This window comes from Arachis ipaensis, chromosome B02, assembly GCF_000816755.2.
Source record: "Arachis ipaensis cultivar K30076 chromosome B02, Araip1.1, whole genome shotgun sequence".
NCBI lineage: Eukaryota > Viridiplantae > Streptophyta > Magnoliopsida > Fabales > Fabaceae > Arachis > Arachis ipaensis.
The window spans coordinates 6,592,671-6,610,510 of record NC_029786.2 but is presented as its reverse complement, the minus strand read 5'-3'; the positions used below and the strand labels follow the sequence as shown (position 1 = coordinate 6,610,510).

Here is a 17,840-nt window from a genome sequence, read left to right as displayed (position 1 = left end):
CAATTTAATTGTCGATTTTAATGTATAGCTAATGTGATTGTTTGACCCTATATATATCTTCTCGAGAAAATTTGAATCTCGTCACCAAACATTACGAGATATATTTTCAGGCATGTGTTTCATCCGAGTGGCAACAACCTCAAGCTATGGACTATGAAATTCTCTCATCGGGACAACGATCTTCAGTGGCCTATTCCGGTAATGAAAACAATGCCGCGTTGCTTCCAATGGAAGCAACGTGGAGGCAAGATGCCGGTATGAATACCGAGTGTTTTTGGAATTCGCTGTTTTCTAGCATCGATGCTGACCCTCATGCCGAGTTCTTAAATTCAGTGTTGGCAGGGGATGATCAACTCTATGTTGATTCCGGCCACCATTGACTTTACACAGGTAGAAGTAAAGATGTAAAAAAATTTCTTTCATATACATAGACAACTCACAGGATGTTTTTGAGCAAGCTTTTTTTGACAAGAAATTTGACCCCGAAGTTGTAGTTGTTATACTTCAACAAAATCAGATCTAAAATGTTAATTGTGGGGTGAGAGAGGCTCGAACTCTCGACCTCAGGATAACTCTAAAGCTATGAGACCTACGCGCTAGCCAACTGCGCCACCACCCCTTTGTGAGTAATTTTCAAAGTTTTATTTTCTAACTTGTTGCATTCTTCTTTTATCCGTACAAGTTGTATGCATGTGTGAAAATTTTACTTTGATCACTCAATCGTACAAGCAAGTTCACCTTTAGACCTTTCCTTTAATATAAAGATACATGTTTGTTTCTTATTTTTGGGGATGTAAAAATGTATGTGTGGTTTTTTCTTGTTGGTATTAGAAAATGGATTTGTTATTTCAAGTTAAAGTTTAAAACTACCTCTTCAACCTTTAGGGGTATTTTTTGTCAAATGGCCCAATAAATAAAAAAAGTTATAAATGCTTTTTTTGAAAATTTAGAAAAGGACTTGTGCTTGACAAAATAAAAATAGCAACAATTAGTTGATCTTTTATTGTATTGCAGACCCAAAAATCAAAGCTATTTCTTCTATTAAGATGTCTTTGCGACTTGCAAGTTTAATTTACAAGTGACAAGTAAGGAAAAAAAAAGTCTTATGAAAATTTAATTTTATTTATAAATTTCATTATTTACGGTAAAATAAATTTTGGAAACTTTTTGTTAATCTCTCAAAGGGTTTCACATGATTAGACGTTGTTATTGTTTTTTATTTTTAAGAAATATATATGCACAAAACCCATATACATCATATTAGTAATCAAATCCTCAAAAGAATCAAATATATAAATGCTCAATGTTTTTCATGTTATTGCTAAAATATCACTTTTTTTTTAAATTAAAATGTGTTCGACACAGCAAAGTGGAGCAACTAGAGTTCAGATCATAAGTAAATATCAAGTTACAAACATTACTAACAACTCGAAGAGTACCATCAATAACCAAAGGGAGCACTATCAAACCACTCGTCAGAGAACATGAAGGACTTATTGATTATTTCCACGACTCCTGAGCCATGATTATTGAAAACTCGATCATTCCTCTCTAGCCAAACTGCCCAAATGACAGCAAAAAAGACAACCAGCCACCTTTTTCTCTCAACCAGCAAAGAAGCTGAAATGTCACTTTCTGCGTCAAAACTTTGTTTTATTGATATTATCTTGGACAAAGTTTAGATATGGCAGCGTTCACAACTTCATATCCATCCATCTCTTATATCCTAGAAAAACTAACTATTTCTATTAACAAGTATATGATAATTGAATATACACTTTCTAATCTCAAAATTCTGCTATTAATACATTAGCATTTCACAAATATATAAATTAAGATCATGAAGGTTCTGAAGAGAATGAAGAGGAGGATATTTGAATCCACCCTTTTATCAACTGCTCTAAAAATCTGAGATCTAGAACTTGAGTGACAAAAAGCTTTACAGCATATGCACCAAAGCAGGTCCAAACACATCGACTCATACTCGATTCGGTCATCGCTGGATCACAGAAAAATTGTTTATCAGCTTTCCTTGTCAAGAATGTTTCTCATATTCATTCATCATTTTCCACAGCAGTGTTGAAATGCAACTAAGAAATCGATAAGCGCTTTTGTTTCAGTAAATTCAGCATATGGTTTTTGAAATTCACATAAAAAAACATAGGGTCAAATTTTATAAAATACATCGGTCATGAGTCAAGAATAATTTAAATCTTAGCGGAGGTTAATGTATGCTTTTACAAATGTAAGTGTGTCGATGTACTATCAACTAATCTCTAGGAGTTATGTGCACAAAATGGTGGAAACTCAGGTGCAGTCGACTTTACGTAAAGTTGATACTTGAGAGCCATTAGATGATTTGACTGATTTGACTAAATTTTCATCTAACGCTCTCAGATATCAACTTCACGTAAAGTCGACTTCACCTGAGTTTCACCCGCACAAAATACGTGCAATCAGCATAAATCATCTCAAATAATAATCGACATATGACAATATAAGCAACATAATCAAGCCCATCATGATACCTATGCGAGAGAAAGATGAAAAACTAAAACATACGAGCCTTTCACTAGGTGGAATCGCCTATATGGATTAGATTAGTGTGCTATTATTAATGTTTATGCTTATATTCAAGGTATTAAAGTTAAACCTTTCTTAACATATATTTGAAGGAACATCATTTAATATGAGAAAACATCATGATTAGGTGATTACTAACCGTTCAATGCCAGGGCACTAGATGATAAACAAAATAATTCTATGATGAAGATGCAGAAGTCAGAAATTTCCAGACCTACATGAAAATACATACTTGGAAGGACAAAGATGTTTGACAAATTCAGAACACATCATAGACAAGAATAGGAATGTGTTAACAAAGAAATAGAACAAGAAACTTACCATCATGGCAATAAGAAAAATCTTGAAGTAACACGATATCATGATTGTGACTTGTGACCAAAAAGGTCATTGAATCTGCATGGTTGAATACATTTATGCTGATGTTAAATTGATGATACTAACGTATAAATTTGGTATGCATAGAATGTTTACTGAAGAATCAACTTACTAGTAATCAATCCTTTCAAAATTTAAATTGGAAACTTGTTAGCTTTTTGTGCAAATCACTTGTGCATCTGAATCATTTTATCAGATTCAGATTCTCATTTCAAAACCAAAAGTAGAGAACATTTTATTCAATATTTATCATGGCCAAAACTCTAAATATTCATGATACACGGGACTCCGAAACCAAAATTTAATGGATGAATGATAACCTATATATATATATATACACACACACACCTGGAGATGCTGATTGATGCATTGAGAAATATCTTAACCATAAAGAACAAAGTCAGAAGAAACATAAAGTTCCCAAAGACGACATCCATGAACACCTGCTAATGAAAACCATAAAACTTCCATAAAAAAATAGCATAAAAATTCAAACCAACCAAATTGAGTGAAAGGTTTGACATAATGCATATATATGTGTGAACCTTGCAACATGTTGATACTAATGAAGATGAGTTCCTTGCTTCTACATACAAATGAATGCATGCATCAAAAATAAAATAAATAATGGCCAATTTCCAGTGTAGCCGCTTGCAAAAATTACCAAGTGACCAACTTCAGTGATAGAAAATGTGAATTATGAAAGTAGTATGAAGCAGCATATTTATTTACAAAATGCATTGTTATTAAACACAAATTAACACAGCCTTTAGATTATAAAAAGGCAGCTCAAAATTCAAAATGCTTAAGAATTCTTATTATCAAACATGATCTCCCAAGGGAAAATGAAAAATCATTATCCAAAGACCAATGCACTTAATATTTGCTGTAAAAACAACCATAGGAAATTACTAAAGCAAGCATCAACAGAAGAAACCATAATAATAATAATAATAATAATAATAATAATAATAATAATAATAATAACTAGGGTTTATTATTATTACATAGCAACATAGTACATACAATACCTCAAACTTCAGTGTTTGTTGATTGAAGACAATGTACAGAAGATGTCTATAAGCCTTTTTGCTTGTGAAGCATCAAATCTATCATAGGAATCTGAAAAAAATAAATAAATAAATAGTGAAGGGGAAGAAAAACAGGGCAATCCTTGCTCCTATCATATAAAAAACTAAAAAATAAGGAAAAAAAGATTTAAACTTTGAAACAAGTAGTATAAAGGGATATCAGAAACCATGATTTCACACTCTAAACATTCATCTGCAATAGCCTTGCATTTCTCCTACATAGAAAAACCAAAAAAGGGGTAAATGAAAATTGACAAATTCAAATTCACTAATACTAAGTAATTGAAGTGAAAATGAAGAGAAAAAAGGTAATTAACGTAAAAGGGTAATTGAAAAAGCAAAACTTTACGCATTTCATCAATCGAATGTTGTCGGGGGAATACTGAACATAGAATGATTTAATTGGGAAGCTACACCGAACGCATTGATAACCCATTGATGCTGCAAGAAAAGTTGCATCACTGATTCGATCAAAACTAAAGGTTGATTAAAAATGTTTTATTTTTGTTTTATTGGGTTGAAATTTTCGGTGTTCTGACTTCTGAATCTGTGAAACCTGTGTGTTCTTTCTGCAGCTGAGCAGTGAAGTAGGAAACAGAGACAAAAGGGTAACGGGTTTAGGGAAGAACCAAACGAATATATCCGATCCATTTGGAAAATAGGGTAACAATTTAAGATTTTGAATACCGGACCCGGTTATCGAATTGTTTTAGTTATTGGTTTATTAATCTAATTATGATTCAATCAAAATAATTATTTTATAATAAAATAATAAATAAAATATAAATAAATAATTAAAAAACATTATTCAATATGATTTCTGAAGAAAAAATAAAAAACCAAAAAATTACAACAGTGAAAAGAGCTAAAGCTAATCATTCAATATTTCAATATGATGCTGAAAAAAAAGATGAAGCACGACGAATGAGCAGCTATTACTTTCAAGGGACGACAACGACAAGCACAATGAGGGATGGCAGACAAAGCGCGACTGAGCAGTTAGAAGAACAAACGAGGAGCCGAGGAATGAGGAAAGGGACTGGAGCACGACGAACAGATGAAGCTCTTAGGCATGACCAAGGTTGCGAGAACCGGACCGGTCAATAAACCGGTGAGGTTACTGATTTAATGGTTCATTGGTTCGACCAGGATTCAACCGGTTTAATTAAATATTAAATAAAATTATTAAAAAACTTAAAATAATCATAAGTATATAAATTCAATAATTTCTAACTTAATAAAATTTAATATTTTACATAATAAATTATCCATTACTTAATATTATAGGTTCACAAACAACTTCAAACATCAAAGTTTATAACTAAACAAAAAATAAAACGTACATAATGACAAACCCATAATGTTCTACATTCAAAAGATACAATTACTAGCAAGTTTTCAACTAATCAAAGGTGCAACTCATTAAAAATCATAATTATCATTAAGTGTTCCAATATCTCCATCATAAACAGGTAATCCAAAGCCACCATCATCAGAAGTACCACCAAAAGAAGCTGTATTTGAAGAATAAGCAACATTAGGGAAATTCACATCAAGTTCCACATCTCCTCCATCTAATAAAATAAAATAGAAAACCAAGAAAAAATTAAAGTTACAACTTTACATCAGATATTGAGAGGAAATGAAACAAGTTTTGCTATTTCAATCACCTTTAGGATATGAAGGCATAGCATTATCCGTATAAATTAAATTTTCAATGCATTCGATGTCTCCATGAGTAAATTCAGGATCATCTTCATCCGGCATTACCCAAAAATATACTGTGTCAATGCTTTGAATGTCAATTGGATCATAATTCTTCTTCTTGCGATGCATTCTAGATTGAAGGCGTAGATTATAAGTGACATAAACAATGTCACTTAGCCTTTGATGCTCTAATTGGTTCCTCCTCTTTGAATGGATTTGTTCAAAGAGGCTCCAGTTCCTCTCGCAGCCGGATGATAAAGATGTTTGATGAAGAAGACGAATTGCCATTTTTTGCAAGTTAGGAGCACTCCCACCGTGTAGCCTCCACCATTCACCTACCAAGATATGAAATTCAACCATCAATTTTCATTCAATATTTAAAAAACATTCAAAGTAAATTGAACATAGAAATATAAATACTTACCAGGTTCAAGTCTCTTAATTGCTTTCAATGCACTTTCCCTTCCAAAACTTCCTTTTCGATCTCGATACAACTGTATCTCTTGCATTGCGGCAACCGAGTCATCGCAAAGAGTTTCAATATCAAATAAATCAAGCAAAGACCTCAAGATATTTGCCTTCTCAACAAACCCCTCACTATAGAAGAAATCTGAATTCAAAAAGTATGCTACTGCATGGAGGTCACGCTTCAAATGCTTATCCCACCGCATTTTCAAGATATTTGTATAAGGTGTGTATGCATATTTCCTATTTCTAAACATTGTCTTGATATTAATTTTGGCTCTTTGCATGCCCGCATACACGATACCCAGAGAAGGTTTCTCATCAGCATCAACAAGTCTCAATAACTTAATTAGAGGACCAACAAGCATAACAGTAGTAAAACAATCCTCCCAAAACTTACTATCCAAGATAATTGAACTAACCATCTTCCCATTGATACTCTTGGATAATTTATGAGAAGTGAAATATTTGTCAATCACCAATGATTGCAAGTCTTCTTTATGATCATATATACTTTTCAAAGTAATGAAAACAGTAGCAAAACGTGTTACTCCTGGTCGAACAATTTCTTTCCACTCTTTTCTTTTTCTAAGCCATGACAAGAAAATCATATGATTGTAAACAAACACAGTCACTTTTGAAGCACGAGAGGCAAGGTCAGCTATGTGAGGAAGACTTGCTATGTCTTTCAAGATAAGATTGATGCAATGAGCAGCACAAGGAGACCAAAAAATGTTTGGATACTTTTCATGAATGAGTTTTCCAGCAGATACATAATTCGCAGCATTATCAGTAACCACATGCACAATGTTACTAGACCCAACCCACTCAATAACCTCAGCAAACAATTTAAACAAGGTATCGGCAGTTTTTATCATATCAGAAGCATCAACAGACTTAACAAATGACATGCCAGCAGGACAATAAACTAGAAAATTAATTAACGTACGCTGCCTTTGATCAGTCCAGCCATCTGCCATCAGTGTACAACCAGTCCTTTTCCACGAGCTTCTATAACCTTCAACAAGCAACTGACACTCCTTCTTAAGACCGGCCAGCAAATGAACTCTCATTTCATCATACGACGGTCCCTTGAAACCAGGTCCAATTGCAGCAACGCCGTCCAAGGCAGGTTGAAAGTAAGGCGATTGAATTGCATTGAATGGAATCCGTGCATCAATGATCCATCTTGCAAGTCCCAACTTAACCTTGTGTTTAACTTGTTTACTGGCCAAGACACTTTTCAAAGTTGGTTGAGAGCCTGTCGTAGTCCTTTCCTTAAAATAACTTCCAATTGGAGTAGCAGCAATCGCTCTTCTCTTTCCTTTGTCTCCCATTGTTGCAGGAGCCGGAGGTTGTACAGGATTAGGCGCTTCACCCTCTTCTTCCGCTTGTGTTTCACTTTCCACATCATAACAATCAGCTGTATATTTTCTTTTTTCTGCCTTATTTTTTTGTTTTCCTCCAAAAGCCTTTTGAATTGAAGTTCAACATCTTCAGAAACTTTGTTACAAACTTTAATTTGCCCAGGATTTTGGCAAGATGATATTTTATTCTATATATCCCCCCTCCATTGTAAGTATTCAAGCAGAAAATACATGTATATTGAGCCTTGTTATTTTTGTCATACTTCACTGTAAAATACTGCCAAGCTGGATCAGATTTACCTCTGGATGAACCAGTTTGAGAATCTTGCACAACATTATCTTGTGGCTATGGGTTACTTTGTGATTGTTCCATCTATAACAATCAGAAAATCAAAGACCAGAAAACATCTTCAGAAAACCATGAATATAATGAAACAGCAAGCATATTAGAAGCAGCAAAAAAAATATTCATCATGAAGCAACAAACAGAAGGCAGCAAAACATATTCAAAATGAAAAACAGCAATGATGAAAATAATGAAACAGCAAACATATTAGAAGTAGCAAAAAAATTCATCATGATTCATGAAGCAGCTAACAGAAGCAGCAAAACATGTTCAAAATCAAAAACAGCAATCATGAAAATAATAAAACAGCAATCAAAATAACCTCAAAAAATCAAAAACATAAATCAAGAAGGTAGCATAGAACAGGCGAGCTCACAGAACCTCAGAAAATCAAAATCCAAAATCAAGAAGGCGAGCATAGAATAGAGTCTTACCGAATTCAGAAGGACGCAGGCTCGGCCGGTGGTGGTCGCGGCTACTGTGGATGGTTGTGGGTGGCGAATGAGGAGGTGGGCTAGGTGACGTTCTGCGATCTGCGAGCGGGCTCGGCCAGTGGTGGTCGCGGGCTCGGCTATGGTGGCCTTGGTGGCCTTGATGGCTGTGGGTGGCTATGGACGCTGGCGCACTGTGGGTGGCCGGTGGCTATGGACGCTGGCGCTGAATCTGGGGAAGAAAGGGAACTGGGGAAGAAAGGGGAAGAAAGGGGGGGGAGTATCAGATTAGGGTTAGGGATACATTTCACGAACGTTATTCTTTTTTCTTTTTTTTTTTAATTTTTTTTAAGCCAAAACGACGTCGTTTGGCATTGAAGTTGCAAACCACTAAACCGCCAAAAAACCGGACGGTTCTTCCGGTTCGTCGGTTAACCATCGGTTCGACTGGTTTTTTCACCGGTTTTTTGCCAGGCGATTTTCTACGTTACCCGGACCGGCTAGGTAACCGGTTTCCAGTTTTTTCGGTTGAACCGACCGGTCCGGTCCGATTTTCAGAACCATGGGCATGACAGACGCGCGGCAGTGAGAAGAACGGCAGCTACGATGGAGGAGGCTAGGGTCTTTTTGGGGAAAGAAGAAGAGTTGTGTTCTTTTTGAGGGAGAAGTGAAGAGAAAATGAGAAATTGAGAGCGATAATAGAGCTTTTTTCTTTCTTTTTCTAACAAACGACATCGTTTTTTAAAAACCGGATGGGTCCCGATTTGATTCGTTAGGCCGCTTTTTGGCCGATTCAATGATTTTCAAGCAATTTCTAACTTTACGGTTTCGTTTGCTGAACCAAACCGCAAAAGCTTTCAGTTCCCAGTTGAACCGATACGATTGGCAGGTTCGGTCCGATTTTTAGAACCAACTAAAATTTTTTTTAAGAGTCTTTCTAAAGTCTAAACTTTATTTAAAAAAAAAATCAAATTAGACTTCTAAATTTTGGATTTTTCACTTAATTAAAATAAATTTTTAAATCAACTAACTTGGATTGGTCGAATGGTCAATTCATTTGTCTACTTATGCAATTATCACATTCAAATTCCATCTTATGTAACAACCTATTATCCACCAGTAGATCTTTAAATAGAACTTAAATTTGGGGCGAATTAGTTCTTAATATTTTGGGTTGAGGATATCTTTGGATTAGTCAATTAAATTAGACTTCTAAATTTTGGCTAACAAAAACAATTAAAAATATGAAAAAGTCTTTACAAATGAGTGAAAATAATATAATATGGACAAAAAGTTGGTTATGAACAAATTTGATTAACATCGAAAAATTTTAAAACTAATTTAGTTAGGTGAGAATTTAGAGATTAACCAAGTTGATTAACAATTGAAATTTAAGGAACAATATATATTCATAATTTACAATTTATTATTTTTTATTATTAAAAGTTTAGATGAAATCAACCATGAACAGTTTATCAATATGTACTATTCAATTTTATCAAATTCACAATTTGTTGGAATATGTTTTGAGAAAAAAAATTCTAAAATAAAAAATTGGTAAGGTGGAAAGGTTAGGGTTTTAATCTTTTTAAAACTTTATCATGGATGAATCTATTCACTATTTCACTATCTTAATAAAAAGATAGTAAATTGCTTTCTTATTTTATTAATCTACTCCTTACTTCAGAAAACTTTTATTCGTGTTTTGAATATTTATGATCTTAGCAAATTCTCTTTTGGCCTATAAACTTTCACTTAATTATTTCTTAAAACTAAGAGTAAAATAATAAATAATTTTTTAAAATTTATATTTCAAGTAGATTAATTTTTAATAAAATGTACTAATAAAGTCTTCTATAATAACAGATGTGAACAAGTTAATTCAAATTAAGATATTTTATATCCTAATTATAAGGATTAATTTTGAGGTAATATATCGACATCTGTTTTTTTGAAGGACTTTATAAATACTTTTTTTTCTTCATAAGCTATTAAATTGTAAATTTTTAGGAATTTATTTGTTGTTTTATTTTAAAAATAATTAAAAAATATATACTAGATTTTTTTAAAATTTTTCAATAAATCAAATAATTGAAAAGAATTATATATTAATTCACAAAAGAGTGAGAACACTAGAAAATAGACATTTATTTTGTTGTTGTCTATATACATATATTGGAGTAGAAATCTTATATGTATATATATATTTTTGGGAAAAATAGAAACAATAAAAATAAACGGTAATGTTAGAAAGACAAAAAAATAGTCTAAATTTATTTTATTTAATATTTATTGATAATTAATAAATACTAAATAAAATAATTTTAGCTGATTTTATTGTCTCCCAAATATTATTGAAAAACAAAATACCATTACCAAAAACTTGGTACCATCACAATATTAAAAATACTACTAATAAATAGAATTTTATTTCTGCTTCTATTAGTTATTTAGGAGTGTTCGCGGTGTTGTTTGGTTCGATTATTTAAGAAAAAGTCATCCAATCTAATGTTATATTAATTCTTCGGTTCGGTTTGGTTCGATTTTTCAGTCGAGACCAATAAAATCAAACCAAACTAATTGAAATTGGTTTGGTTTAATTTGGTTTGATTTTTTGGTTTTTCAATTAATTAAAAAAAAATATCCTACATATATCCGCTCCTAATAACTTGTCTTATGATATTTTCAAAAAAAATGCAACAAAATAACATGTTTAATTTTACAAAGACATAAAAATATCAGGTCCTATTGTTCTTTCTATAAATCCCGAAAAATTAGCAAATAATTAATAAATAAATTAATTTTAATAAAGGAAATTAGAAATGTAAATTTTATAGTAAAATAAGATAGAGCTAATTAAAACGAAAATTTTGACACCAATTTCAAAAAATATGGCCCAAGATTGGGACGAAAGAACTGAACCGGTCAAACTAAATCCAAACCGGGCCCGTGGGCCCAACTAACCCATTCCATTTAATGAGCTTCAGCTCACTCTTCTTCCCTTTGCATGCAAGCACACTGAAACATTTCAGCAAAGGGGGAAGAGCACTTTTGCTTCACCTAAAACCCTTGGATTTGATTAAATCCATATAACTTCTCGCTCTGAGCTCCAATCGCTGCACCGTTTACGGCCACGTGACCACCGCGTTGGGCTCTACGAATCTACCGGAACAATTTCATAGGTAAGCCACTGTATCACACTCATCCTCTCCTTCTCCCAATTTTTTGAAATTATGTAAGTGGTGTTGAGTTTTTGTCTCTTTGATGTATTAGGATCCGATTAGCTTGAGGAAAATATTCACTCTTGCTTATACGACGCTTGGGTAAGGTGAGGATACTAAAACTCTAGCTAATCTCTTGAATTGGTGTATTGGGTATTGAATTTGGGTATATGTGTGTGATATATGTGAATTTAAGTGTATATATGTATATATTGGAGCTTGAATTGTGAGCTTTGGAACTTGACGGAGGTTGGATACTTGTGCTTTGGTGATTTTGAACTTTTTGGGGCTGTGTTCGGTGCATTAGCAGGTTGTCTCGGAAAATACATGGAAATCGGCCAAGGTATGGTTTAGGTTTCACGTATTTAATATATAATGTTTTGTGAAAACTTAGACTAGATGATCATCGGATAAGAATGAATATATGTGTATGTTGAATGATTTAGTGCCTTGATGATAATTGTGAACTAGGTTGAGGGTCGACTGTTATTGGATATTGGTTATGGAAAATGAAATGCTAAATGATGCTACGATGATAATTGCCATATTGATAATAATGAATTTGTATAGGCAATGATTTACTGATGTTCTTATTGATATAAGTGTGAAGTTCATGTACTAGAGTTATTTAAATTGGAGTTTAATTGGGTGGAGGAAGGATGTGAAGTGACGTGATGTGATGTTGCTTGAGTTGGTGCTTAATTTAGGCATGATAGGTTGATTTTTGAAGGATGGCTTGATAAAAAAATTGAGGTTTTAGGTTTTTGTGAAAATTGATTTTTAGACGAACTTCGGCGAGTTATAACTTGGCTTTCAGACTCCCGAATGATTTCAAACTTATTTTATATGAAAATTGAGTTCATGAAGTTTATGCTGTTCGAAGAACGGAAGGAAAATGATTTAAAACGAAAACGTTATGCGCGTTGGAAGTTTGGGTTTGAAGTTTGAAATTCTGCAGCCTTTTCAGACTTAGTGAAATTTTTCGAAAAACGTACGCCCACGCGTACGCGTGGCCCCATGCGTACGCGTAACCTGAGATTTGCGTACGCAATCACCTTCTCGCGACGCGTCCAACCCTTTCGGGTTGGGATTCACGCGTACGCGAGTAAGAATTTTTCATGCCCACGCGTACGTGTGGGCCACACGTACGCGTGGCCCCTGTTTCAGCAAACCTAGGTTTTTGAGTTTTAAACCTAATTTCAAACTTCTAAACCTCTATTTTCATGCGTTCAGTCATAAATCATAGTAGTAAGCCTAGTAATTAGATGATGCTAGGAAATGGAGGCATCTTGGGGGCGAAGTAAGCTGAGAAAGTGATGAATTATATATGGAAACGTGTATACTTGAAGTAGATATGGTACCATATGATTATGCAATGATTATGAATAAAGTAAAGAGGTTATAACGTTGAACTTGCGAATGAATGAGCATGATGATGATATTATTTTGTGGGATGTGAGGAAGGTGGTAGGGCACTAATCTCGCGACATATTCCCTCATATTCTTTCTCTCTCTGTCTGCAAGGTGGTAGGGCACTAATCCTCCGACCGGTATAACACGGCCTCACTAAGGGAAGGTGGTAGGGCACTAATCCCCCGATTTATTTCCCTCTAGTGTATGCCTCCAAGAGAAGGTGGTAGGGCACTGATCCCCCGATCTAGTGCCTCCTGGAGATGCGCAGTCGAGAGACGGTATCCGGATTAGCTACCTGGTGTGTCAGGTTCTGGCAGTTAACCAACGCGTGAGCTCACGGCCAGTAGAAAAGGCATACATCATGTGCATATTATTTGTTTTGCTTGCTATGCATTAATTGGGAATGCCTAATTGATTACAATATGTTAATTGTTATATTTGCTACTTGCACTACTTGTCTCCTACCTGTGCTTGCAATTGTCTGTTTGTCTGTCTTTGCAAACTCACCGGTGATGGAGGAACGGAGGAAAGGTGGAAAGACTTAGTGCTAAGGTTAAGATTAAACTAGGCTTAGATATCCTTAGAAGACCACCTTTTATGGTTTCTGTTTAGTAATTTAAGATTTGTAACCTGAGTGTCGGCATTCTAGGATTGCCTCTAGCATTCCCAAGACCTTATATCTTATGTGCGTGACACCTTTACCATGCTGAGAACCTCCGATTCTCACCCCATACTCTGTTGTTATTTTTCAGATATAGGTCGAGCAGCACCTCGCTAAGCGCCTAGAGTTCTATGGCGAAGTGGTTCATTTTGAGGCCCTACTTTTGTTATATATATATATATATATATGAACACTTTATCTTTGGTACCTCTTAGAGGTTTTATGGAGAACTAGGGCTTTATTTTTGTTATTTTGATATATATATATATTAGACAATCCTTATATGTATATGAACACTTTATCTTTGGTACCTCTTAGAGGTTTTATCGAGAACTAGGGCTTTTAAACATGTTCTTTTGGGCTTTTATTATGTATATACTGTATGTAAATATTCTCTGGTCTGCCTTAACTTCGCAGGCTGAGTTAGGAGCTTGGTGTATCGTTTTCTTGTCTCTCTAGTCTCTACTTCTACTTTCTATTTAGTTATGCTTTTAAACCTTAGATTTCTTTGCACACAAGTAATCCTGTTTTCTGAGTGTTGCGCTTTTATTTTTTTACGATTTTTGCTTTATCCGTTTTTCAAGGCTTCTCGTATACTGTATCATTTTCAATATTATTATATATATACTTTTATTTTAGAGGTCGTAATACCACATCACCTCTACTTTACGGCTTAAGCGTAAAGCTCTGTGTGGTAGGGTGTTACACTTTCTGTGTCATCAATATTCTCACTTAAACTAATATCAAACTGCATAATTTGAAAATAAAATCATAAAAACAGAATAAAAAATCATAAACATAACATTTGAAACATAGAATCATCAAAATAGAATTAAAAAATTTTTAATCTTCATAAATAGAACCAAAAAATATACTAATAGCAGCCGCTAGTAGTGAAGAACAACAACTAAAAATCACTAACAATTAAAAAAAAAATAGCAGAAACCAACAGTGAAAAAATAAAAGAAGAATAATCAACAACAATTAGAAATAGAACCAACCTAACTCGGAGGCTCCATTTTTGGGGAGTTGATGATGCAGACAGAGAGTAGTTAAGTATAGGGAGGTATTGCTATGTGTGGAGGAGGACGACGTCTGGTGTGTGCAGCTGCTGTCCATGGAGGATGACGACGGCTGTCACAACTAGAAAATTGCTTAATACAGATAAATTTATAAACAGATTTATTCTTTATTACAGACAGATTTTTAGTTACTGACGAAATTACCGACAGATTTTGTCCTTCTGTAAAAGCCTCGTCAGAAATTATTTACCGACAGATTTTTTTTCCATCGAAAAATTACCGACGGATTTTTATCAATTACTGACAGATTTTTCCTCGGTAAATTCTCCCCTCCATTTCCCTGAAACGGCAAACTTTTCGACGGATTTTACGTCGGTAATTGGCAACAGATTTTCTGACAGATTTTCCGTCTGTAATTTGAACCTTGGAAAATCATCCCACAATCTGAATACAGAGAGAAAATCTATTTGTAAATCCGTCAGTAAAGTAAAATAGAATTTTTTTTAGATTTTTTCATTGTAAAATAAACTTGATTTTTTTAGATTCTCTCTCCACTGCCCGTTATTAGCCTTTCACGAAGAAGATAGCAGAAAGAGGAATGTAGTCGATTTTACCCTCTTCCATTTGAAGATCCTTGAATCAATGAAACAAATTAAGTGTATGGCTTATAGCTAGTTATGCACAATAAGGTATGTCTGAGGCACACCACCATCTTCCATCAAAGTTGAAGTCACAAAAATAGATGACTGCCCAAACTTCTTCTCAAAATTCATTCGGGTTAGAATAGGTAAGAAACCAATTTGGATATAAATTAGTTTCAAATAGTAGTGAGTAATGAATAGAGAAAAATGAGAACCTTTAAGGTTTGCAGCCTCTGCAATTGCATCATTCTTTGCATGCTTTGCCTTCTTACGCAAATAACACTACTACTCAAAATTCTGTTATTATATATTATGAAGCATAAGCACTTACACTGTCTGGAATGGGACCTTTAATTGCTGGAACTAAACACTTGGGATGGTAAGAATAAGTGCATGTATCACAGTTAAGAAGATTGTCACTTTCTCCATAGGCTTGACACAAAATTTCTTTCTATTGATAAGGAACAGAATCATCAAATAAAGGTAGGGTAATAAGTAGACAAGCAACAAAAATCTGAATTAAAACAATGATTGATGAAGCAAAACGGAAGCAAATAACATATTGCATCACTTCTATCTATCCTCTCAAATGTTTCCTGAGTAGTCCCAGGTTTTCTTGGCAAAAAATCTGTCCTCCTAGTTACTCATTTGATTTATTTATTTTTTTGTCTAGAAAAGAGGTTGAGCTATAAGGCTCCAACTGCCAGAACCACTAGTTATGAGTTGATTAAAGGCTATATAATAAAGTACACTCTTTAAGAGCAGATTTATTCTCAACAATCTGAAACTAAATATTTATTCTCATCAATCATCAAAACAGACAGAGATAGTAAAAAGACACAATATCAGTGCTACAGGGCATAACTGGCTCATCTGAGTTGTTCATGTTCATAGTAGTAAAAATTTTATAGTTGAAGTTTCATGGTTATCTATAGGTGCTTGCACGCTATGATCCGTGACAGAAATTTAATGTGGAACTTGAAATACCACAAAATGTTATTGTAGATGACAAAGAACTAGATGATAATACAGATCATTTCATGAAAGCCATGATTGACATACAGTATTTATATTCAAAATTGAACAACGATTATTTCTAAAGGAAAATAAAGCAGCAAGATCTCTCCCACATCTTCATCATAATAATAATTCAATTCATATATATCTATTTTGTCATTGCTAGTGTTAGTGTTGAAGCTAACTACTACTTTTTGTTACAAATTAAAGGAAATAAGATCAAGAAACAGATTTTCCATGCCATTTATGCTAAGTTTAAATTTGCATTATTATTTTTTTCTTGTTTGCCTTTGCTTAATATGACCATACAAATGGAAAACCGGATCAGTGGGATTGAAAACATAACATACTAATTTTATATATAATAATAAAAAAAGAAGAAGAGGAAGAAAATAATATCTTAACTATTGGATGAGGAGGGAAGTGAAGGAGGGTGGTGCATGACAAAATCCATTGAAGATAACTGTCTTCTTCTCTTGTGTTCTGTTCTGTCCATCAACTATTACTCTCTGTTTTTCTCTCTGTTCTGCTCCCTTATCCCTTTCTCTCCTTTGCTCCAAGTCTCAGAAAAAAGAGAAAACTGAAAAAGAATAAAACAACAACTTAAGTAAACAGGATGATAATGATGGTTTGATCATGTGGACTATTGCTGCTTAAGTAAACAGCTATATAGTTAGTATCCAATTGAATATTGATTGATGATAATGTATTATTATTGTAGCAAGAAATTAAAAGTAATGAATAAGATATCTATATATCCTACTCATCTTCTCCTGGTTTCTTCAGCTGCAACATCACACAAACACATTAGCATTCTTTCACTACATTTCCAGTTTTTCGTGGTTCCTCATGAGCTCTTAAGTTCAAAGAAAAAAAAAATGAGTCACCAAGTAGAAGCACCTATTATTTGCCTTATTTTATCAATTTGTTTTAGCATGTTCATTTTAAAGTCAGTTTGGATTGACGATTAACGCCCAAAAAAACAGCACAGAGCATCCATTTGAAGCTAATCTAAAAAGGCAAAATAGTTCACCATTCATGGGATACACACAGCCACAAAATCACAAACACAAATCAAATAATCAAATAAGCGAAATGAAAATTCTGCTAATACTCCAAATGCAAAACTACCGAGAAGAAGCATTACTAGAGAAGAAGTCATTAACTGAATTAAATTTCTGTTCTAGACAACTATAGCATTCATCAAGCTCATATTAACAATGTTTAGCAATCCAGATTAACAATCTAAACATTTCTCAGCTATTCATAATCAAAACCTAATCTAATCCTATTTTAACAACCTAAAAATTCACTAATCAGAAAACAAATCTAACTAAACTAATTACTAAAATCAAACTAAACTAAACAAAATTAATTGAATTCGATAGAAATTAAAAGAATTTTGAAACCAAAACCTGGAAGCAGAGACAATCAAAACAGGGCAGAGGGAAAGAAGGATGCCCAAGTCTCTACAGTTCGAACAGGGGGAAAGAGAGA

General features: G+C 33.7%; 2 protein-coding genes and 1 non-coding gene across 17 annotated transcripts in view; 1 reads left to right on the top strand and 2 right to left on the bottom strand.

Moving 5' to 3' along the window:
* The window catches only part of LOC107626709 (NAC domain-containing protein 14-like), a 3,724-nt gene extending 3,311 nt beyond the window's left edge, over positions 1 to 413 (top strand). Inside the window, exon 4 of the mRNA XM_016329607.2 lies at positions 111 to 413. Coding sequence (XP_016185093.1) covers positions 111 to 380 — 270 coding nt within the window. The 3' untranslated portion in view covers positions 381 to 413. The remainder of the gene's footprint in view (positions 1 to 110) is intronic.
* TRNAM-CAU lies at positions 535 to 619 on the bottom strand. The gene is given in 2 exon segments: positions 535 to 570; positions 582 to 619. It is a non-coding gene; the product is annotated as a tRNA-Met (tRNA).
* Positions 1,371 to 17,495, bottom strand: LOC107624685. Of its 15 annotated transcripts, none has more exons than XR_002356976.1 (7): positions 17,107 to 17,495; positions 14,665 to 16,923; positions 4,220 to 4,267; positions 3,993 to 4,083; positions 3,310 to 3,404; positions 2,905 to 2,979; positions 1,371 to 1,999 (listed from the first exon to the last, which is right to left on the bottom strand). XR_002356976.1 is itself a non-coding variant. In XM_016329606.2 (5 exons), the coding sequence occupies exons 3-5, from the start codon at positions 7,559 to 7,561 to the stop codon at positions 5,475 to 5,477; spliced, it is 1,902 nt and encodes a 633-aa protein (XP_016185092.1). In that variant the 5' UTR covers positions 7,562 to 7,964; positions 14,665 to 16,923; positions 17,107 to 17,495; the 3' UTR covers positions 5,353 to 5,474. The 15 variants fall into 15 exon arrangements, 1 of the variants encoding a protein (XP_016185092.1); XR_002356980.1 differs by lacking the exons at positions 14,665 to 16,923; positions 17,107 to 17,495 and adding exons at positions 3,074 to 3,140; positions 3,507 to 3,547; positions 4,402 to 4,755 and having other exon boundaries at positions 3,993 to 4,267; XR_002356979.1 differs by lacking the exons at positions 14,665 to 16,923; positions 17,107 to 17,495 and adding exons at positions 2,723 to 2,814; positions 3,074 to 3,140; positions 4,402 to 4,754 and having other exon boundaries at positions 3,993 to 4,267.